Source organism: Nematolebias whitei, chromosome 4 (assembly GCF_014905685.2).
Source record: "Nematolebias whitei isolate Nwh7 chromosome 4, NemWhi1, whole genome shotgun sequence".
NCBI classification, from domain to species: domain Eukaryota; kingdom Metazoa; phylum Chordata; class Actinopteri; order Cyprinodontiformes; family Rivulidae; genus Nematolebias; species Nematolebias whitei.
Window position 1 is genome coordinate 25389436 of NC_056501.1, and position 23995 is coordinate 25413430.

At 39.9% G+C, this 23995-nt stretch overlaps 1 protein-coding gene across 1 annotated transcript; it reads left to right on the forward strand.

The window, feature by feature from the left end:
- The first annotated feature begins 1160 nt into the window (after nucleotides 1-1160).
- frmpd3 (FERM and PDZ domain containing 3) lies at nucleotides 1161-22930 on the forward strand. The gene is made up of 11 exons (XM_037675901.1): nucleotides 1161-1244; nucleotides 5051-5158; nucleotides 8365-8496; nucleotides 12527-12646; nucleotides 16161-16297; nucleotides 16763-16889; nucleotides 17225-17314; nucleotides 17488-17667; nucleotides 17809-17944; nucleotides 18605-19495; nucleotides 20065-22930. The coding sequence occupies exons 2-11, from the start codon at nucleotides 5054-5056 to the stop codon at nucleotides 22878-22880; spliced, it is 4734 nt and encodes a 1577-aa protein (XP_037531829.1). The 5' UTR covers nucleotides 1161-1244; nucleotides 5051-5053; the 3' UTR covers nucleotides 22881-22930.
- Nucleotides 22931-23995: the final 1065 nt, after the last annotated feature.

The window sequence follows — 23995 nt, forward strand, 5'->3', positions numbered from 1 at the left end:
GCAGGCAGCCAGAGGCCTGTCATTGTACGCTCCGTCTCTGCAGGTTAGTGTGCATGTATGTGCAAAAGAAAGACACCAGAATACAGCAAGAGCAACGGCTGAAGTTAAACATTCATTCATGCACGTGCATGTTTCATCTGCAGACGGCCCTTCCTTTGGAAAGCTTCTCCCCGGAGACCAGATCTTGGCCATTAACGAAGAGACGGTGAGCGACGCGCCCCGAGAGAGAGTCATAGACCTTGTAAGGTAACATCCTTTACTGTCCCAGGAGGGAGGGGGGAGGAAAGGGGGTCCCACAGGTCAGGTGATCAGCAGTATGACTTGGGTAAAGAGGGTTGGATCCAAAGGAACAAAGTGTTTCTTACTGCAGGTGATGCGTGACATCAACACAAACCTGTGGATGAGTCAGTCCTTTAGCAGCTAAAAACAACAAGAAACCAGCAGAGATAAACTCCTCTGTATGTTGTGCGCTGTCTGCACCGTTGTCTAACCCACTCCATTCTCTGCTGTCTCTCTGCAGACGCTGTAAAGAGACTATCGCTCTCACTGTGCTGCAGCCACATCAGGTAGTACAATGGGACACTCGTTCGCTTTCATCCTCTTCTCTCTCAAGATTTCCTCATTGGTCACAACGCTTCTTCCTTTCCTTTTGACTCGTACAGGGAGGAAGAAAACTGTACAGTTTTGTTTCAAAAGTGCACAGTAATTTAGTGAAGGCTTACGTTAGTATTCACGGCCATACTCTGGAGTCATTTCTTTTTCTGGTAACCCCTCAGTACTCCAGGTGGGCACATAAACACCCACGTGAGACTTTATCAAACAAGGGTTGTATGATGATGTATTAATCATTACTGAAACAATGAAAATGTACTATTTATCCTGTTGAATAATAGGTTCTTGTGTTGTTTTGTGTGTGTGTGACAAGAGAAGCATTGTGCTTAGACAAACAGTCCTAAACATTGCACATTTTTGCTGATGAAAAAACATGAAAACCTTACAGAGTACTGCAGTTGTTACCTTGCATTTATCTAACACACTTCTATACAGGGTAGCATAAGAGCTGAATTCTCTATAGGTGTCATCCTTCCGTCAGCCTTCCTTTACAGAATTATTCTCCTTTTCTTTCTTCTCATCCTCAGTCACCTAAGTCTGCCTTCATAAGTGCAGCCAAAAAGGCCCGCCTGCGAACAAACCCGCCTAAAGTGCGCTTTTCAGAGCAAGTGTCCATCAGTGACCCAGACTCAGTAAGTTTGCCTCGATGTGCGTCGTTGTTCTGTCCGCTTCTACTTTTTTCTTATTAAAAAAAAAAAAGCCACGAATGCATCTTTTTCCAAACATTTTGTTAATATGAGTGTGTTTGATAGACGAAGACTGCTTGAACTCTGAAATGATTTGTGACTGATTTAGATTGGCAGAAGTGCATCATGGCTGTGTCACCTATCTAAACTGTTTTAGTCCTGTAGGCTGTTTGTGCACAGTCTTGTGTTTTAGATGCAGAGGACACAGTAATCACACTTACAAGGATAAGCTACATTTACAAGCTATATAAACTATTTGTGTGGTACGTACAGTTCACAAAGATAGCGAGAGACATATTCAGTAGTGTCAGTTAAACACGGATAAAATGTTTTATCGGTCTAAAGTCTATTTACTTGAAATAAAATTGTTAAGATTAACACAGGCTGGCTCATCACATCCACCATGCCACAGTTTTCTGATTAGACCTCAAACAGGAAATCTGCTAATTTACAGGTATACAACAGTGTTGATAAGGCTCAACTTCAAAATCATCCAATTCTTCTATGATAATGTTCCTGTCGTTCCTGAGTTGCCAGGAGCAAAGAGGGATTTTTTTCAATCATATTTATGTAGCACAAAGTTGCACTTTCCCTCCCCCATTTGTTACTGTGAGCTGAGAGCTGTGATTATTGATCAGGCACTGTTAAAAGATACTAGACATAATGTCATGCTTTCTTCCTGTGTTGGGAATTGAAGTCTTGTGATCCTGTTTTATTTGTGCTGCCACGTTGTAGTTTTGGAATTAGTGTCTGCTTATTAATGATATGGGCCTTGAATTCCCACCTACTCCACTGCACACAATGCTGGTGTCACATGGCCTTTCTTTTAGCTAAATCAACAAGAGGCAAGGCCCTGCAAAATGATCTGAGTTTTTTTTTTTATTATTATTACCAAGGGCTGTGTTTCATTTTATTGCATAGACGGGGCAGGATTTAAAACTTGTACTGCACCCAGCCTCTTGTTATATTAAATATTGGTATTGCTTGCCACCATGAAAGCCAACTGACTGTTCAATTGTGTGTACATTTGTTAGTTAGCCAAACATCTCATGACCCTTTAGACAGATTTTAGTGAAACTCAGAACGTTTTAATTGCATGTACATTCAAAACTCATTAACTTGTAGGATCAACTCTATTTAAGATGGCTACCATGACTGATCAACCTTACTAAATCCAAAAATTATTATAACTCAGTCAGTCTTGCAGACATCAAGCGATAAGTGGGTGTGGTATTCCCTGAGAGTACATAACTTTGAGTAGCATATTCTATTCTAAGCACTAACATATGTGTAAAATCTCGTTTAAAACTGTGGTCTTAAATGTTGAAGTCAACCTTGTCCATCTGTTAGCAGAATATATTTTATTGGCACTCTCAGAAAGTAATCAGTGGATGAACATGTACAACTGATGAACTTTTACAGATTGAAGAGATTTGGAGATTCAAGATTGCTGGTACAGCTGAGCAACGTTAACAATCACAAAATGAAACACAAAATTAAGCCAATTTGACAGATACTGAACTAACATTGGATATGTTCGGAGCTGAACACTGTCACCAATGTATGCACTAAATGTTGAGAGAGAATCTAAATTTAAACGTTGGAAGCAAGTCAGCAGGCAGTATGTATTTCTTTGAGGAATCCTACTTTGTTTGGTTTGTTTGTTTGTTTGTTTGTTTGTTTGTTTGTTTGTTTGTTTTTAATCAAGTATTTTATTGAATTTTTGATTTTTTTTTAACATACAACAAAAAAAGAAAAAACATAGAACAAACACCCACCACCACCACCCCTTCCTTCCCACTCCGGATCATTCACACACACAAATGCATTAAACAGGCACTGACATGTTTTCTACATACAACACAAAAGGCTGCCAAGTGTCCCAAAATCTTTTGACAGAACCCTTCAGGGTTTATCAGATTTTTTCTAGATGAATATGATAGATCACTTCTCTTATCCAATGTACATATGCTGGGGGGGGGGGGGGGGGTCCTTCCAACTGCACAAAACAAGTCTCCTGGTCAGAAGAAAGCCAAAAGCAATCACATCCTTCTCATACGTGCTGAGGACGTATCCACAGGGACCACATCGAACAGTGAAATGAGTGGTGATGGGTGCACAGTTTTCCCACATATCCCAGAGAAGGTGTCAAAAATAGATTGCCAAAAAGTCAGCAGCTTGGGACAGGTTCAGAATGTAAGCAGGAGTGTAGCTGGAGTTTGTTTACAATGATTACATGCGGGGTCCATGTAGGCTTTGATCTTGGTCAGCTTGTCTTTGAACCAGTGCAGCCTGTGCACCATCTTGAATTACAGCATGCCTCAGACAGATTGAGGATGAGTAAATGTTCTTAATGATATTTCACCGAATTGAGTCCTATGGATTCCTGCAAGTACACTTCCCATTTCAGTTTAAGAGAGTCCAAACTGGACTCATGGTATGAACTGAGCAGCTACTTTGTTTTTTTATACCATTATAGCTATACTTATTATTATAAGACTATTTAGATATGGAAGTAACAGTTTTTAAATACAGGCATTTAGATCATATGATTTATTTAACTTTTACAATTTTAGTTCTATTACATTAAATTATGACGTTTCATCAGGATCAGCCCATAACAGCCCATGCTGACAGGAAACAAAACAACTGGTTTTGATTAGCTTTTCTTTATCGTTTACTCTGATCTATGTTTGCTGCTGATCAGCATCATCAAAATTCTGTTTGGCCTTGTTATAACTCAAGGCAGTTGAGGCAACTTCTCGAAAGACACATTTTGTGTGATTGTGCCTCTCCTTATTTAGGAACAGAGGTTGTAGTGTGTTGTGTGAAGTGATAGCCCTAGATTTTGCACCCTTAACATATGGGGGAAAAAATTTGTTTTCACACAAACTTTACTCACTTCCTGCCAGCAAAACAGAACAGACTGCTCTCGAATCTTTAATTTTCTCAAAACAAACTGCCAGGCATCTGTTGCGAACACAGATTTCCATTTCAAGTAAATGGGCTTTATGAAATATGTTGTGTGAAATCGTCTTCCACTTGTTTTGATCCCTGTTCAATTTTTCCCCCCACAAATCTCACAGTTAGTTCAAATCTAATTTGTCTTGGTCATGGATCAGCATTGTTGCCTCATACTGTATTAAAATTCACAGTTTTATCTTATTACATTAGAAAGTCTGCTTTTCTTTTGATCACAAATGTAACTTCAATTTGAGCTACAAACCATTTTATTTAAAAAAAAAAATGGCAAGATTAAAAATAAAATAAATTAAAAGGTGACAGCGAGTGGCGAGTCCCTCTTTCATTTGATCCGAGCCAGACAGAATATCAGAACTTTTCTCTTTAGGAGTGTTTTGCGTAACGGCAGTGTGCTTAGAGCCCAACTTTCCTCTCTTGGTTTCTCTCACACAATTCTATGGGGAATGCTTTCAATCCCACCATCCAATTTTCTTTGCAGGGCATAAATATTAAATGGGCAGACCAGAGAAATTGAATAATCCCTTCTTTGATCATAACACAATGCATGGGGTAGCTATCTTCAGGCACAGTTTGTGACCCTTTCTCAGACATTTTTTCCTTGTTCACAAAGGACATTTTGTGTCGTTCTTTGCTACTTCCTATTGATTTTCCCTGTTTAGTGCAGAACAACCACTGCATTTGATTGTTTTCATCCCTGCTGCCTATTTTTAACACATTATCACAGTCCTTTAAATCTAAACTAGGCTATTTTCTCCTTTTACATCTTTCAGACAATGCTAAAGGACGACTCCTTGCTACTCATACCAAATGTGCTGAAGGTGTTCTTGGAGAATGGACAGATTAAGTCTTTTACGTTTGACAGCCGCACCACCGTTCGGGTACGTACAAAGGCTACTGAATCCCAGTATCACTGTGAGACTGCCTTAACTTAGCTGTGGTCAACAATTTTATACCAGTCATGGTTCAAATGACCTTCTCTGTGTGTAATGATGCAGCAGCATCACTGGCATTTAGACTGTTTACTCTTGTAGAATGAACATATGCAGATATATATTCATAAATTAAACGGATTCTTTCATTTTTCTGGACTGTATAATATCGTGCATTGAATTTAATAAAAATGTGGATGGAAACGTTAATTCTCTTTGACTCACCAACGACAGTGGGTCATTTATTAACAGAATCAAGTTTAACACATCACACATTTACATTAATTGGCAAAAATTGAAAATAACAACAGCTTATTTAGCAAGTTTTACAAGGAGTAAACAATACGGCGATTGTTTTCTCACTTCCAGCAGTACAACAGACATTAACCACACGGCGGTGGTTGAAAAACTTTGCTTCAGACATTTCTAAAAATATCTGGAATGATTTCTTAGCAGGATAGAAGAATTTTAAAGATGGGAAATGAAGTTTAAGTTGAGAGAGATGGGGAGGGAATTTGTCTGTTATAACCAGAAACAGCACGCTCCTTCTAGACCAGCTTGACCCAACGGTACGCTTTGGTTGAGATCGACTCTTTTACCTTTAGATGATAGTTTCAGCGTTGGTGTAGAGCTCTCCTTTCAACTCTTTCAGCGTCTCCGTAAGAACAGCTAAACCTTGGGAGTCGTGAGATCATCCAGAACAGACATTTCATAATTCCCTGATCTTCTCTCGTTCAGCTTGATTTTTCTTCCTCCAGCATCCTGAATTCCAGCCTTCTGAACTCTGGAACTTCTGAGGTTCAGAACTGCAGAACTGCTCGAGCTCCTGCAGAACTTCTTCATCTACAGTGAACTAGGAAGTGTTGCACCTTTTAAAAGAGCTCACTTCCGGTTCATTTGAGAACTTTCTGATTGGTCGATTGACCAAAACAGAGGTGTGTTTTGTGATGTAAGAGGTTATTAAAAAGTCAAGGAAAAAGATTAAGATTGTTTAAGAACAGACAAAAGATATTATGAAGAACTCAGACTTCGTGGAGTCAATTCTCTAGTATCTTGCTGTAAAAGTTAAACATGACATTTCTTTTTCAGTAAACTTGCAGTTGACCGAAACTTGAACTTTGACCAACTTACACAACTTGCTCATTTCAAACAGACGATCAAGAAATTGAATCATTACTCTGTAACATATTCCAACTTGATTTCCACTTTGAATGAGGATTAAAAATCGTTATTACTGTTTCACAGTTGATTTAAAAATGAGTAGTTCACTTCAACATTTAAACATTGTTTGAACTAACACAATTTGATTATCAAACATTTGTAAAATAGTAATGATAATAGAGAATAGTCTTCTTTCACTTGATTAATTCAAGAAAGAAAGTCTCAGGATGGGTCAACCTGTATTTCTGGATTCAAATCAATGAAATGACAGTTTCTGTCCCATAAGATCCTTAAGGTCAGGATTTGACCTCAGGCCTAGTTCACTACACTCTCATCAATGTCTTTTTCCACTTTTTCAGCTGCGGCAGGTAGCTGTTCAAGGGAAAAAGAGAGCGAGACAGAAAATAAAAGTGCTTTAAAGCTACCGTTACTCAGCTGTAAATGACAAATGAAGCTTCCAACTTGGGATCATAACTGAACATTTAGCTTTCAAAACATCAAACAAATTCATCTGCGGGGTGTTAAAGACTAATATGAGGGGAAGTTATTATTGGAATTGCATTTATCAGGTAATGCATAATGAATGAATGAATGAGTGACAGTATATAAAGGGTTGCGTTTACAGCTTCAAGCACCACCACTCATCCTGACAAAGTAATCAATGATTGTGGTCTTACGCACTATAAATAAATTAAATTGTGTGGGGTTTTTAGGCTATCTAATAAAAGTACATTTGGATTGATTTGTAATATTACAAGAAAAAATCCCTCCACATCTGTTTTGGTGCTGAAAGACTAGTGAAAATAAATAATGAAGTCTGACTCACATATCAAAGTTTGACATATACAAAACTAAAAAAATAAATCACTCGTGTCAAAAGTCCTGTCAAGTGTCCATCAGCTACCTCATTAGTTTGAGAAAATACAAAGAAAAACAACTTGCTTCATCAGTTCCCAGAACACAAAGAATCGTTAATGTCATTAAGCTCACCAGGAAATAAATGAACTTAGTCAGGCAGAAGTCATTTTTGTCGTCATGCTGGCCCATAAGAAGAGGCTGACGTCTCGTATTAGACCTATTAAATGTGCTCCATTACATTTTACAAATCTCCCTCCTGCTCATGGGAGACTATAGAGAAACACAGAGGCTCTTTTAAGGAAAGATGGATGATGCTCTCTCCTGTCAGTCTAATTGAATGAAATTTCAGCATAATAAGAAAGCTCAGATCAATATTATAGTGCCACAGATTAAATCAATGGCACAGTCCGATACCCAGTTGTGTGCCCATTAGACTGCCTCATCAAGCCAGGAGGCTACTATCAATGAGGCCTTCAGCTGATTGTGTGTCCTTAAATGAAAATCACACGTGTCAATACAGTTTAAACTATCTTTGTTTCTCACGCACAGCTTTTGTTTGAATTCTTTATGGAAAGTAAATTGTTAGCATGCAAGCTTGATTTTTCTGCTCCTAATGAGCGTTCCTACAGATAATAACAGCCAAAATGATGACATATGACTGATAAAAGCCGATTTTAGTCCGTCTTTTTGAAATATCATAAGGGCAGAGAAGTAAGAAAATTTCATCCTGAGGCGAAGCCTTTTCTAAGATGTGATAAGCTATGAGTTTTTCTTTAGATTGAGCTTTCTGTGCATTGTAGGAAGCAGATATGATAAAATCTCCCCATCATTCATAGATACTAATCAGCAGAAGGGCAATATTTTGCCCTACACATCCCAACACCGACAATATTTTCTTGAGCTAGATCCACTTACTGAGTATCATAGAGACTCTTTATAAAAGCTCTCTATTGCTCAAAGCAAAAAGCGTATTTGTAAAGTAATGAGCCCGTTTAGAAATTATTCCACGAAAGAAAATCTGTTTCTCTAACCACGTTCCATGTATCAATGCAGTGTATTTATCTGGTAGTGTGAATGTATTTTATCTAGTCAAATGTATTCAGGTCTCTCATCTGCTTCCATCTGTTTCCTTCCAGGATGTAATCTCCTCCCTGCAGGACCGGCTCTCGCTGCGCTACATTGAGCACTTTGCTTTGGTGTTGGAGGCAGGTGGTCTGGACCAGAATCAGAAGTTGCATCTGCTGCAGGAAAACCAGCCGCTGACACATGTAAGAAACCATTAATCTGGAGTGTCAGCAGGTTTTGTGTAAAAACTGTTTGAATGAGGTGGCTTTAAGGCATTGGAAGGATGAAAGATACAACAGCAACTCAGCACTAGCATGATGACAAATCACATTATACTTTAAAAGTCCTGCACAGAAAGTAAGCATCCAACCAAAAAAAAAAAAAAGAAAGATAATAGTAAACACAAATGCATGCAAAAGAAATTACTGCATTCAAATCAGGTTTTTGTGGGGTTTCAGGCCATCACAGACGGTCAGTGTGCAAATTTCCTCCTCAGAAGAATCAGTTCAAAAGTTCAGTTCACACAAATTAAAACTGTTTTTTTTTTACTAACTTTTTTACTTTAACTAAATTTACAGTACTAACATGAACCAGCTCATGTTCTATATGTCTTATAAAAATAAATATTTATATAGATGACATCATGACTTTAAAAAGCCTATTGTTTGTATCATCACACTGAAGTTCTAATCCGCTACTTAGACTACAAGTATGTCTTGAAGACATAAAAACCTGGATGACCCTAAATTTTCTGATTCTGAACACAGACAAGACTGAGGTTTTGTTTTTTAGACCTGAGCATTTTAGGAATAAATTTTTCATTCTTTTGCCCTCCTTGGATGGCATTAATCTGTCCTCCAGCTCTAATATAAAAAACTTTGTGTTATTTTTTTATCAGGACAAGTTTTTTTATCCCCCACATTAAAAACGTTACTAGAACCACCTGCATAATATCACTAAAATTAGAAATATCTTATCTAAAACTGATGCAGAAAAACTGGTCCATGCATTTGTCATGTCTAGACTGGATTATTGCAACGGTTTATTATTAAAAAGTCTTCAGTTGATCCAAAATGCTGCTGCCAGAGTCTTAACTGGAGTTAGTAGGAGAGATCATATCTCTCCAGTTTTAGCTTCTCTCCACTGGCTCCCTGACAAATACAGAATTGGATTCAAAATCTTACTTCTAACCTACAAAGCTCTCAACAACCTAGCTCCATCTTATTTTACAGATCTTGTTGTTCCATATTTTCCTAACAGAGCACTTCGCTGTCAGACTGCAGGCTTACTCGCGGTCTCTAGAGTTTCTAAAAGCAGAATGGGAGGAAGATCTTTCAGTTATCAGGCTCCTCTCTTGTGGAACAAACTTCCAGTTTCTGTTTGTAAAGCTGACGCATTGTCCAGTTTTAAGACTGGGCTTAAGACTTTCCTTTTTGATAAATCCTATAGTTAGGTTTGGCTTATGCTGCTATAGACAGACTACTGGAGGACAAATTTACCTAATTTCCTTAAATTAATTTTAAATATTGAATAGTTTTCATTTGATACTATTTATAACGTGTAATTCTTGACCTGCCATTGTGTATCTGTTCCTTTCAAACCCAGCCAGTCGAAGCGGTCGCTTGTCTTGAGCCTGGTTCTGCTAAAGGTTTCTCCTCATGAAGGAGTTTTTACTTTCCACTGTTGCCTTCATGTTTGCTCAACATGAGAGTTCTGTGATAAAGTTAAATTCAAAACAGTCCTCAGATAAATAATATTATTAACTTACTTTTTTATATATTTGAATGTTTCTGTTCAGTGCCCTGAGATGACTTCTGTTGTGACTTGGCACTTTATAAATAAGTTGAATTGAATTGAAGTGGGGCAGCACGGTGGCGCAACTGGTAGAGCTGCTGCCTCTCAGCGAGCAGGTCCTTGGTTCAAGCCCCGGGCCAGGGGCCTTTCTGGGTGGAGTTTGCATGTTCTCTCCGTGCATGCGTGGGTTTTCTCCAGTTACTCCAGTTTCCTCCCACAGACCAAAAACATGCGTGTTAGGCTGATTGGTAACTCTAAATTGTCCCTAGGTGTGAGTGAGAGAGTGAATGGTTGTTTGTCTCGTTTGTCTCGATGTGTCTCTGTGATGAACTGGAGACCTGTCCAGGGTGTACCCCGCCCCTCGCACAGTGATTGCTGGACATGGGCACCGGCGACCCCCGTGACCCAAAATGGAAGAAGCGGGTAAAAGATAATGGATGGATGAATTGAAGTGCAACCAGATCACTGCCAATTTTTTTACATCTATATGCTTCCCACCCGTTCCCTGCATCACGACGTACTTTGTACATTGTTTGGCTAAACTTATAATCAAGATGCTTTCATTTCTGTATTTTTTTGTTTTTATTGACAGAAAAATATTAAAGTAATATTAAGAGGTTCCTTAAAAAATCTTCCTTAAACAACTGCAAGCTTGATGGTTTACTTTGCTAATATAATACTGATTTTGTTTTAACTAAGGTTGTCTGAAAAAGCCTTCCCTCAAAAGCTACATGTGTGTCTTTGTTTTAATTCTAAAATGCAAAGTGAGTATTTCCCCCTAAAAAAATGTTATTCTTCTGTTCTTTTCTCCCTCAATCTCAAACTCGGTGAGATCAGAACTCAATCTGTGTTGGACCTGGCATGCAGACTTGGCATAATCTTTCATCCTAGACAGTGAAGCCATGAACCAAGGCATTCAGTTTACGCTGCTTATTCACTGAAAACTAAAGTAGCATTCCTCAAATGAGTGCATATTAATGGTGCCTTGCATACCAAAGATTTTGCACAATTTGTTAACGGTTGGAGTCTACATTGTTGAGTCTAAGCTACCAGCACACCAAATCTTAACTCACTATCTGTAAATCAATTAAGTTGTAGCAATTTTGGGGTTTGCTAAGGTTGATTAACTGTGGGAGCCATCTGGAATCAGGTTAACTCCAAAAGTTAATCAGTTGTAGATGTACATCCAATTATTACTTTCTTGAAGTATCATTAAAATGTGTTCAGTGATTTATGAGAAATTTTACTAACTTATAGACAAATGATCTCTCTCTCAGTCACACACACATAATCAGCCTCCTTTCGTGGCAGGAGGTGATAACAATCGTATATAATAATCTAATTTAATGTCTCCAGAATGATCTGTGCACAGTTCCAGTTCATCACTTATCAAACAGCCTTGTTAAGGTCAAAGTTCACAGAAGATATGAATGACACTCATGAAAGTGCTCATTTGAATGCATTTGAGCAGAACACTGCAGACTATAAAGTTAAAAAATACAAGTGGAGGTCACCTCCTCCTCCCTCCCCAACAGGCTGAATGAATTTTATGACCAGTTTGCATAACAACCCAAATGTGGAATAGCTTCACCTGTCAACCAACATGGCTGCCTCGTCTCATGGCAACTGTTGTATAGACACAAGAAACGTGTTTTATTTTGAATTTAATCAATTCATAATTTCAAAGGGCCTATAATATATGTGGGTTAATGCTGGATAGACATTAGTACGAAATGATTTTAAATTTGAGGACTAACAACTTTATTTCTTTATATCTATTAATTTATATGGATATCATTTACACTTGTAGTGTTTTGCACTGGTCTTGTTTTGTGGTGGTGGTGGTGGGGTTCCATATCTGCACTCATTCATGAGACATGAGGCACAGTTTTATCCCTCTGTACTTTAAATACATAATGTCAGTGGCAACGTATTTATATAGCACATAAAAACAACAAAAGCTGACCAATGTGCTTTACAGTTAAGACAGATAAAAAGAGTAAAAAATGTGCCACTCAAAAACATAAGAAAGTCAACAGTAAATACAACGCACAACAACAATAAAAATCAGCTCAACGTTTGTTCTCAGACTCTGCGTGGATCAAATGCCAACGAGTACAGATGAGTCTTAAACAAAATGCTGTTGGTATGCATGATAACATCGTTACACCCGTCAGGTGGCTTCTTAAATTTACACTTTGAATATTGTTTTCAATCTGTTTACAAATATTAATTGTTTTAGGCCTCTAATTTTCCCTGCATTCATTTTTATCTTAATTTGTATTTGCTGCACATAATTCATTGTAGCAATACAAAAACAAAGAAAACACTGCATTCAGAGGTCAATCTTCTGTCTTCACTATAGTCAGATGATCCTCGGATACATTCCGTGACTGAACATATAGCTGTCACCAAACTGACTGAGTCATATTTTCACAGGTGGTGCACAGAACATACTTCCAAGGGATGAAGTGTCTTTTCCGCATCTGTTTCTTCCCAAAGGACCCTGCAGACCTGTTGAGACGAGACCCTGCTGCATTTGAGTACCTCTATATACAGGTAAAGCATGGGATTATATGAGGGGTGGGGGGATTTAAACAGATGTCGTTCAATCTCAGATACCGGCTGTCTCTTTCAAGTAAAGCCGGTGACAAGTGGGAACCAAAGCTTTTAAGTTCCTTGAGAAAGCCGGCGTTGGTTTTAGTTTTTATTATGGCTTGTACTGTATACTTTTGTGACCTTTGATTGATTTTGAGTTGAAAATAACTGTTATGTAGGACATACTATAAGACTTTAAAAACATTTTAATACACTCATTATGGACATGACTGGCATATAAATGTTGGGGTTTTAATAATGATGGATTTTTTCAACTGTTTTTTTCCACAGGCTGTTGTGTCTACGTATCATACAATTAGGTTAGGCCTTTGATAAGGCTACTCCATTAGCCTAACGTTAGCTGCTTTATTCAGTCACGGTTATGATGAGTGTTTGGCATAGGCGTCACCACAATTATATGTGAATGGGACATGTCCCCCCCCCCACACACACACACACACACACACACACACGCGCACACACACATTTACCATGAAATATTAGTTCATCCAGAGCTGTTTCTATTTCTTCCTGAATGAATTCAGTCAACTTGATTTATAGGAAAATACTCAAACCACTTGGGGGAGGTTAGGATGCGTGAGAGAAGTAGAGCATGCTCTATTCACACAAGGAGTGCTGTTGGTCAGGCTACTTCTTGTTGTGCCGTGCTCAAAATAGTTATTGAATCAAGTGCTTACATACCGTATTTTCCTGCGTATAAGTTACAGTTTTTTTGCATAAATTTCAGTCCTGCGACTTATACACTGAAGTGACTTATATACGTTTAATTTTCCATATTCATAACGCATTTTTATGACTGATACTTTAAATATTGACCATTAACAATTGACCATTAAATAAATGCATAATAAACACAACGGGTCAGCAGTGATGCATAATAAATGCGACTTATACGCCAAAGCGAGTTGTATATGTTTTTTCCTCTTCGTGACACTTTTTTTGACTGATGTGACTTATACTCCGGAAAATACGCTAGTAAACATAGATGTTTAACGACCCGTTAAAATACACCAGAATGCAGGAAATGGCATCTACATTATTAAAATTTTGGGGGGAAGGACCCTCAGACCCCCCCACCACCTCCCCCAGCCCCCCCCCCCCCCCCCACACACACACACACACACACACACACACACATTACAAATGCTTCTGATGCCAATGGTGTTTGGGATCATTGTCCCATTGGGCCACCCAGCTGTGTCCAAGTTTCAACCATCAGGCAGTTGATTAGAGGCTAAATTAAAAAATAAAAATGTAAGTGGTGGTTCTTTATTATTGTTCCATGCACTTTATACAATTGACCAGTACCAACACATGATGCTACCAACTCATGATTCATGGTTTGTATATTGCTTTTTGATTTGAAAGCCTCCCTTTGACTCCTCTAAACAGAATTTTTGTCATTGTGGCCAAATCGTTCTATCTTTGTCTTGTTTGCCTATGAAGTTTCTTGGGAAGACATTTGTGCAGCTAAGAATTTCAATTGAGCCTGAAGTTGGTGTTTTAGTGGCTTGGTTTCCTTCTTGGTGAGAGGTGATGCAACTTACTACTTTGTGGACAGTGACCCTGGTGTTTCAGCAGTTTTCAGTTCATGACAGGCTTGAGCCTTGGTGGTTAATGAATTGTCCCTGAACATTCTAACCAATTTTATTTCAGTATGAGTATTAGTCATTCCAATAGGTACTTTCAAATAGTTTATATGCTGGCTAAGGGAAACTACCAGCTGCAGAGTATCATGATTACCAACAAGAACTTCATAGATCTTTGCCTTGTCTTATTAAAATGTATTCAAAAAATTTCAGCACCATTTATTAACAGATGTAGGTCAATCCACGTATGTATATATATTAGCCAGTGTGTATAATTTAGCAAAATCCACTATAAATTCAAGCTTGTGTGTCTAATATTTTTTTTGTCATTCAAGTTGTATGTTTTATAATCACTCGCTGGGAGGGTGAAAAGTCCACCTGTCTCCAGTCCTTCCTCCAGACCTCTAATTGAGAGGGTGGGGAGTGAGGCTGCTAGCTAACTCTTAGTTGGAGGCGGAAACGTCCAAGACCTGCCTAGCACCAAAAAGAAGAAACAAAAGCCTACCTGCGTGTTCTGCTCCGAGGCAGCTTTCGCAGATGGTGTGCAGACCAGCGCTGAGGATATATCCCGTCTGCTAACATCTTCTTCTGGTCTTAGTTTTCTTATGTTGCTTGCTAGCTGAAGAAAAAGGGAAGCTGAACCCTGGTCTCAGGGCTATTTATACTGACTGGGGGTGGGGCCCACACAGCAGGTGGGCGTGGACTAAAGATTTCGGTGCTGGTGCACTACGCACGGGATGAACCCGCTAGCGACAGCCTTAAAGGGCTATGCTTATACTCGTAGAATCTGGAGTTACCAATATATTAACCAATATTTTATAATCATAATTAGCCCAGCCTTGAAAAAGTTTGGTCATATTAGTTATTAATAGCCCATAATTAATAAAACATTCATGCTCATGAGCAGTGTATATAAATTTCTGACCACAATTGTAATAAATTAGTCATGAGCTTTTCTAAATTCAATAACAGCAAATATCTCATCTAAATAATTCTGAACCTTTTGTTGGCAGTTTACCCAGAGATCAAGTTACATAATCTTCTAATAAAGTTTCTCTTTGCATTCAGCCAGAAACCCATAATTCTCAGTCGGGTCATCTGGACAGTTTCTTTTTTATAGAGACGTTTCTCCCTCTATCTGGAGGGCTTCATCAGTCAGAGGAGTTCCAGTAAACTGTTTCCCCACAAAGTAGTAACCTCCTTAAGTGGACCAACCAGTTTGCTGGAGCTAAGATGGTTTCTGGGGGCCGTCCTTTCCCTCGTCGACTCTTCCCAGGCAGGCAGCCACAGCCGAAGTGGTTCAAGGCGACAAAGTTCATGCTCAATCATCCAGGTACCAAATCCAATAATTCTCACTCGGGTCATCTGGACAGTTTCTTTTTTATAGAGACGTTTCACCCTCTATCCGGAGGGCTTCATCAATCAGAGGAGTTCCAGTAAACTGTTTCCCCACAAAGTAGTAAACTCCTTAAGAAACTGTCCAGATGACCCGACTGAGAATTATTGAATTTGGTACCTGGATGATTGAGCATGAACTTTGTCGCCTTGAACCACTTCGGCTGTGGCTGCCTGCCTGGGAAGAGTCGACGAGGGACAGGACGGCCCCCAGAAACCATCTTAGCTCCAGCAAACTGGTTGGTCCACTTAAGGAGTTTACTACTTTGTGGGGAAACAGTTTACTGGAACTCCTCTGACTGATGAAGCCCTCCGGATAGAGGGCAAAATGTCTCTATAAAAAAGAAACTGTCCAGATGACCCAACTGGGAATTATTGGATTTGGTACCTGGATGATTGAGCATGAATTTTGTTGTCATTCAGCCAGAAACAAACAAACAAACAAAATTTTTTTTGTCATATCCTCACAGAGTCGCAATGACGTCATCAAGGAGCGCTTTGGCATGGACTGGAAATCTGACATCACGTTACGATTGGCGGCGCTCCACATCTACATCACTGTGTCCTCCGCGAGGCCTAATCAGAAGATCTCCCTCAAATACGTTGAGTAAGTCCACAAAGTCTATTAACGAACGCGAGTGGCATATCAATGAGTTCCATATAGTGAAGCGTGTTCGTTCAATAATATCTGAAGGATTAATAATTAATCCCAACAGTATTAAAAATTCCAATTACTCAAGGACAATTTTCCCTAGGTAGTTATCTATTGCAAAATTCAGTGCTTTGCAAAATTACATCCCTCAGAATTTGTGAATTTACTTTTCTAAACCTCAACCTTGCGAGTAATTAGCTTTTGCTATCACAGCCACAGAAGCAGAGCTGGTTCAGTGTTTGTAATTGACTAAGGATGGATATGATAACCCAGGAGTTATAGAGAATGGAAGCTAGGCTAAACAGGTCTTCTCATGCAAATACAAAAAAATAATAATAATAATCTCAGAATCAGCTGCTTTTCAGTGTTTTCTCTTTTGTGTACTGAAATCTGCAGTTTTTCTTTTTCTCTCAATCACAGGAAAGAGTGGGGACTTGAACCTTTCCTTCCACTGACTTTGCTTCCCACAGTGAAGGAGAAGAATGTGTGTAAAACCCTGTCACAGCTGCTGAAAACATACCAACATCCACCTCCGTCAGGCAACAAGGTGTGTATCAATTTTATATCATAAAGATAAGTTTTATTTATAAAATAAATAAATCCTAATCTCATCTAATTTAGATACTGGTAATTGCAATTAACTTTTATTTTTCAGCATTTTGCAGCTTAAATACAGGTCATTTTATTGTACTGTTTTATCTGGTTATGTTTGCTTGATAACAAGTCCTTAGGGCGATCCTTTTATCCCCACAGATTTAACTGTTGCATAAGACTATTATCAAAAACTGTGGCTCAACAGTGCCCCCAAGAGCATTTAGGCAGTGCAGGGAAAAGATTTCACCTTCAGAGAGAACAATTTGCTCATTATCACTGTGCTGACAGGTTCCTCCGCTCCAAGGGAAACTACAGTACATGAGAGTTCTCAACGACCTTCCACCTTTTGGGGGGATTCTGTTTAACACTGTTGGATTGGTAATACACATTTTAATATTTTCATTCAAAAATTACTGCTGTGTATTGTTTATGTATTCCTGTGCTCCGTTAAATTTGCTTGCATGCTCTTTGAGCCATGTGAATGTAAACGAGTTCTTTAAACAACAGTAGGACGTACAAGCAATTCTGAAACGTGTGGCATTCTCGTGCAGGATGAGAAACAGTCTGCTACGATGCTACTGGTGGGCCCCCGACATGGCATCAGTCACGTGATCGACCTGAAAAATAACCTCACAACTGTTTTGGCCGAGTTCAGCAGAGTTTCCAAGATTCAGCTGTACAGAGAGAGCCATGGAGTGGCCCGTGTGGAGGTGTCAATCCATGAGGCCAAGGTGTTCCCTTTTGGTTTTAACGTCATCAAAGTATTGCTCTACAATTTTATGTTTTATTTAAACATATTGGAACAAAATAAGAAGACAATGTTTGTTATCTGCTCTCTAATCCCTAACTTTTCTGTTAATCATGTCCCCCAGCCGCTGGTCCTTCTTATGGAATGGCCTGATGCCAGTAACTTTGCATCTCTCCTCTCCGGCTACTACAAGCTGTTTGTAGACCCTAAACGGACTATTTATTTTCGTAACTTTGGTCAGACTCAGTTTGTCAAGCCAGGTAAGAGTTTTGATCAATTAAAAATTTTAAATATAAAACATGATTCAAACAAGTAGGGAGTCATAAACATTATTTAAAAGCTGAAGCTATTAAGCATAACAAATTTAAAGTGAAACAACAGATGTTTTGATTTGCGCCATATTAGACACCGCATGCCAAGAAAAATTTGCCAGTTTTATTTTAAGTTTGGTCAACATGGACATTATTGGACTCGTCTTCTCTGTTGACTAAAGTCACTGTAGTAAATCAGATTTGCCTGGAACTCCCATCTCATGGCGCCCTCTGCTGTCTTTCTTCTCATCTCCATCCTGACTCATTGGAATGGAAAGCCATGTTTCTTTTTCCTGGGGCAGATTGCAATTGTAAAATGCATTGTGCTTTTGGTGTGATCATAAACTTTTAGTGTTCAAACATGAAGACATTCTACACCATCTGCTGCATCAGTCTGTAGAATACATTAAAGAAGAATTGTGCTATCATATCATCACATTATATTAGACTCTAACCCTCCAAACTCAGAAAAATTCAGCTATTAACATCCATCTCTGAAATAATCCCCATCTGACCACAGCTTCCACTGCTTGTCCATCTGGATCTTCTCTATACCCACTTGTTCTTAACACCTCAAACTCTCCACTGCTCTGACAATTCTGTCCTCAGATTACCGAAGCTCCCACCACCCCCACCCACGTTCTGGGGCAACTGGATTGCAAAGTGGAGGGAGGCGAGGGGAGGAGAGAGAAAGCTCACACAGAGAGTCGGGGAGCTCAAGAGCCCTGGTTCCTGCAGAGCCTCAGCATCTGGGCCTGTGTCATGTTCACCTTCGAGAACACCAACAATTTCAGGAGCACCAAGTGCACACTGAGGCTGAACTCGACATCAATGAGAACTTTATTTCTCAAGAGCCCCACGGGCGGCCCCGCACCAAGTCAGACCCCACACAGGAGAGTACAGAAGACATAACTGGGGTTTTAGAGAACCCAGTAGTGGAGAAAGCAGTTTTTCGAGCCAGAGCTCAAACAATGGGTCAATCCAAGAAAGCCTCACGATACTTCTGTGACTCCTGCAAAGCCAGGCTTAGGGCAGAGGGTCTGTCAGCAGTAATGAACAGCAGTGGGAGCTCTGGGAAGCATTGTTCTGGTGCATGTGCCTCCAGAGTTGCAGGAGCTGTTGATCTCACGGCACTTCCACCTCCTGGGAATGAAGAAGAGGATGAGGGGGAAACTGATGGAGGAGCAGAAATGTTGCAGCCACCACCGCCTGCAATTGCTGCCCCACCACCCGGCTTCAGGGATAACAGTTCTGATGAGGATGATCCAAAAAGAGGAAGGAAGGGTCGAACAGGTGCCATGATTGGGATTGCCCCTGGGAAACAGCCACAGACCAAGGAAGATGTGCCTGTGACACTAATTGATAATGTGGCCTCAAGAACAGTTCGAGACCATGCCCAAGAGCTTGACGATGCACTGGTGTCCACCTTACAGGCACTTGAGGCTTTGGCAGCCTCTGAGGACTACCCACATCACCCTCAGCAACCAACACAGACTGCAGGTCAACAGCCTCAGTCATGCCACAGCTCACATTTCACTCAGAAAGCAAACACTTTCAGCAATACCTTTTGATTAGCTAAATTTCACATTGGCAAAATGTGGTTCTGCAAAGTGTGAGAGTCTTTGCAGATTTCATTTTATAGAAACACTTGAGTAGTCTTTATCATGAGATGACAGAGAATGTTTTGTTTAAGCTCCTAAGCTAGAATTGTAGTCAAGGTTAATTGAAAAAGAAATTATACCTTGTATCTGCTTCACATAACTAAAGAAAAAACAGTACTGGTAGATTATAGACATTGTTAATGAAATGTGTTTAATACATTTATACTACAGTAAAGAATTTACATAAATAGCATATTTGTTTCAAAATCTTTATTAATCATGAACCTGCTTTTAAATGCTGTAATACTTTCATAGTAGATTACACCATTTAAGTACATAATAACTGATTTGAGAAAACATTTACAGCTACTTCATCCTTTTTCTATTTGTGATTCTAATCAATATATTTTGTGTTATTTCTTGCTTCTTGAATATACTAACGTTGCACTGCATTCTTGTTCTCCTCAGGGCTGATTGTCTTAGCTGCAATTACACCTGAGTCGTCACTGGATTCAGGTCATGAGACCAACTCTTCTGAACTGGCAGATGTTTCTGAGATGGTGTCAGCAATGAAACAAAACCAGAACCAGACTTATCTGCTCGCTCATCATATCAACAAGGAGCGTATTCTCTGTCGCCGTGACTTTCCCCTGGCTATACCTGGATGCACTGCAAAAACAATAGGAACTGGGGCCTTTTCTGTGGGTCAGATCCGTGCTGGCTGTCCACCCAAGCAAGTAATCCTCAGTAAGACTGTTCCATTTAAAGTCAACCAGCCCAGCCAAGATTCAGCAATACTTAGGGTCATGACAGAGCTTGGGGACAATCAAGGCACTACACAGACTAACCAGAAAGCAGAGATAAAAGCAATCTCTGAGTCTGCCAAAGCAAACAACCTTGATCCCTCTTCTAAGCTACCAGAAGAACTTAACGTGACTGATCCTTTACTGACAGCTCAAGTCAATACAGATCAGAATTTATCCAATTCTTCTGGAGAAACACAAAGCCAAACTCTCCATTATGGTATGAAAGTGAAGACACCAGCACCTCCTTTTGTGGAGTCAATGAAGAAAGCCTTACCGAAAATTTTGGCTGTGGACACAACTGTCCCTGCCAAGATCTCCCACATCAATATGTGCCAAGATGCCATTACTGCCTCTAGTGAGACCATGAAGCCTTCAAGCTCTACAGAACTTCTGCCAGTTGATGACCTTTTCTGCACATGTCCAGTGCAAAAGGAGTCTGCATCTCAGCTAAAACTAAAAGACCCACAAGTACAGAAGATAGTGGTATTTCAATCATCATCCCCCACAGATGATGAGCGACTTCAAGCTAAAGGCCTCCAACTGGCAAACAGCAAAGAAAATGCAGCAAGGGCAGGAACAGATCCAAGTTTGGCAAAACCAAGCCCACAAATACAAACCAAGTTATCCCCTCATTTGCCACCAAAAGTAGAAAACAAGGAAACAACTGAAAACAAAAGTGAGAGTGCCCAGGGAAAATCCCAAGAGTCACAGAAATGCCCAGTAAAGGCCTTACCTATTTTAGATGACCTTACAACACCAAGTCCCTCTGTAGAAAAAGTATCCACTCTCCCAGCCAGAGACTCAGCAAAGCAGGACAATGGTAAGGGGAAGTCTCAAAGGAATGCTCCTTTCTTGAGCTTTAGAAATCTTCTTTCAGCAACATTTCCAGCTCGAATGCGAAGAGAGACTGATGAACGTAGGGCTCAGTTGCAAAAAGTTCGCCAGTATGAGCTAGAGTTCTTAGAGGAGCTTCTGAAACCCAAGTCATCACAGGGAGAATTTTTGCCTCAAGGTTCTTCACCTGTACCATCAGGCACTCCTTGTGCATGCCAGCTTCGTACCAGTCCTGTTCTTAAGGCTCCAGGAATCTCCAGGGAGCAGCGGCGCAGTTGTGACTGTAAGCGAATGTGTAGGGGCATGCGATTACCTGACACACCTGTTGGCACCGCAACAGAGACAAAAAACAGAGGCAGAGAGAGAACTACCTCGAAGACCCCTCCATCAGTCTCCAAAGTCCCTCATGCTGAAGGTGGCACAAGTAGACCTCAAACCTTAGAAATTAAGACCACAAGAATAAGATCTACTAGCCTTGAGTCAAGAGAGCCGAGGGGAGACCTGACCTCCTGTCTGCCTACCTGTACTTCTCAAAATGATTGCATGGGAGGTCCACAGTACAAAAAGCTACAGAGACGATACAGTATTGGTGAGCTGGATAACAGCACTAGCACACCTGTGTATGCAGAAGTGAAGCCCAAAGCTAAAAGTCTGGAGAAGGAGATGGAAAGAGTAAGAGCCACAGGGCTAAGGCTCCCTACTCCAGTAGAACCAGCTCACACACAGTCTCACCAGGTAGAGGGGAAAGGAAAGAAGGGTGTATTTTTTATTCAGGGAGAAGAACTCCTGCGAGAAAGTAAAGAGGGGACTGGGAAAGTGTTGCTTTCCCTGCCCAGTGAGGACAGTGATGACAAAGACAAATGCTGCTCATTCTGTTTCTGTTACAGGAAGTGTGAGGCTGCAGACGAAAGCAGTGAAAAAGATGAACTATCATACTCTATACCACTCCAGGTCCTTCCAGGCATGGAGGTAGACTCATGTAACTTTCCTGTTGTAAGCAAAACACTCCAAGTTCTTCATGCTGAGGATTGCAGTGGAGAAGAAGAAGAAGAAGAAGAGGATCAGGAGGAACCACAGATACAAGACATTGACCTTAGAGCCTGTGGTACACTTGAAGGAAGTCTTGCACGGGTACAAGCTCTGCAAGGGAAAACCTTCAGCTTGCCTGATGGTTTCCTGAATGCTCAGCTGGATGCTAATGAGTTGCTATCAATCTTGCGACAATGTGCCAACAGCCCACAGGCAGAGGGTGAAGCTCGTCTTCAACCCTTGCGGATTGCAGAGTACAAACAGGAGCTGGCAGTGCGCTTCAAGGAGTTCAGAGCATCCTGTCGAAGAGTGGCAAGTGTTGAAAAAAGTCCAACACGTATGCTTGCTGTTGTCTCAGATAGCTTTCGGGTGCTGTGTGAACTAACTAAGACCTTCATCAAATTGGTCCGAGGGGTTCGTTCAGAAACCCAAAGGCTTCAGCTGTTGAAGAAAGTTGAGGAAGTAGCTATCAACTACACTTTGCTTCTGCGTGCAGCAGAGGAGTCCATGGGGCACTCAAGCAGCTTGCCAACAAAGACAGTGAGCCCTCAAGTCCCCTCCAGTACCAACAACATGAGCTCACTCACACGACCCATCAAAACCCTGCCTGTCTAGAAGGGATGAACAAGGCAGGAATGTGGGTTGTTAATCTATCCAAATTCATTATTTATTTATTGTTTACAATTTTTACTTATTCTGGAATGAATCATCCTCGGTAAAAAAAAAATATTGCAATGCAACTGTTCCATCCCGTGTTTACAGGCCCTGAGGTAGCCTTGTTTTGAAAAATGAAGATATACCAAACTAATGCACAATGGATTAAGAACCCTATAACAAACTGGGTGATACAGGGCTAATCACCTCATATCAATACTGAATATAAATAAATCTATTATAGTAAAATATTTTATATGTAATGTATATTTAAGTTGTGTCTACTTAGCAAATAATACAAAGTTTGTCAAGAAAATTGGTGAAGAATATATTTAAAATGTATTTAGGTAAGAGAATTATAAAGAAAAAAGATCTATTATTTATTAGTAATTATATGTATACGTTGGATGAAATATGTTCAGAGATGTTTTCAAGAAGCAACTTCTTGTAAACTGAATAGTCCAAAGGGTTGGCTGGTTAGATGATGATGTGTTTGTGGAACCTGCTAACTGTGTTAATGCAAAATTGATTCCTGTTGCTTTGTTGACAGTGTGTGTGACCATATAAATAAATGTGACGGAACTGAACAATGAAAAGCACGGAAAGATAAGTCTGACATACCCAACTACACTGACTGACAGAAGCATATTCTCTTCTCATTTAAAAACTGCAGGTATGAAACACACCTGCTTAGGGCAGACAATGTAGCAGAGACCCAATTCACAGTTTTATCCACTGTAACATAATGTTATTACCTCACTCAGCTGTAGAGAAGACATGCCCACAGTATAACCAGTAATACAAACTGTTTTACATTATCACAGCTCACTTACATCTCACTGGAACCATAGTTTTAAATATAGACATTCAAACGAGTAAGCCTATAGGATTTTGCACAACCTCTGAAATATCTGCTGAAATCGAAATGTATATTTTAATGTTTGATTGTGTGTTTGAGCCATCTCGCTGCTGAAAATCTTTACTTGAGTCAGCATTGCTGGTCTTTCATAAGTCGTCTCCTCAAAACTCATTCTGACCCTTTTCCAAACTAGGTTTTTGTTTCTATCCAGGTTTTC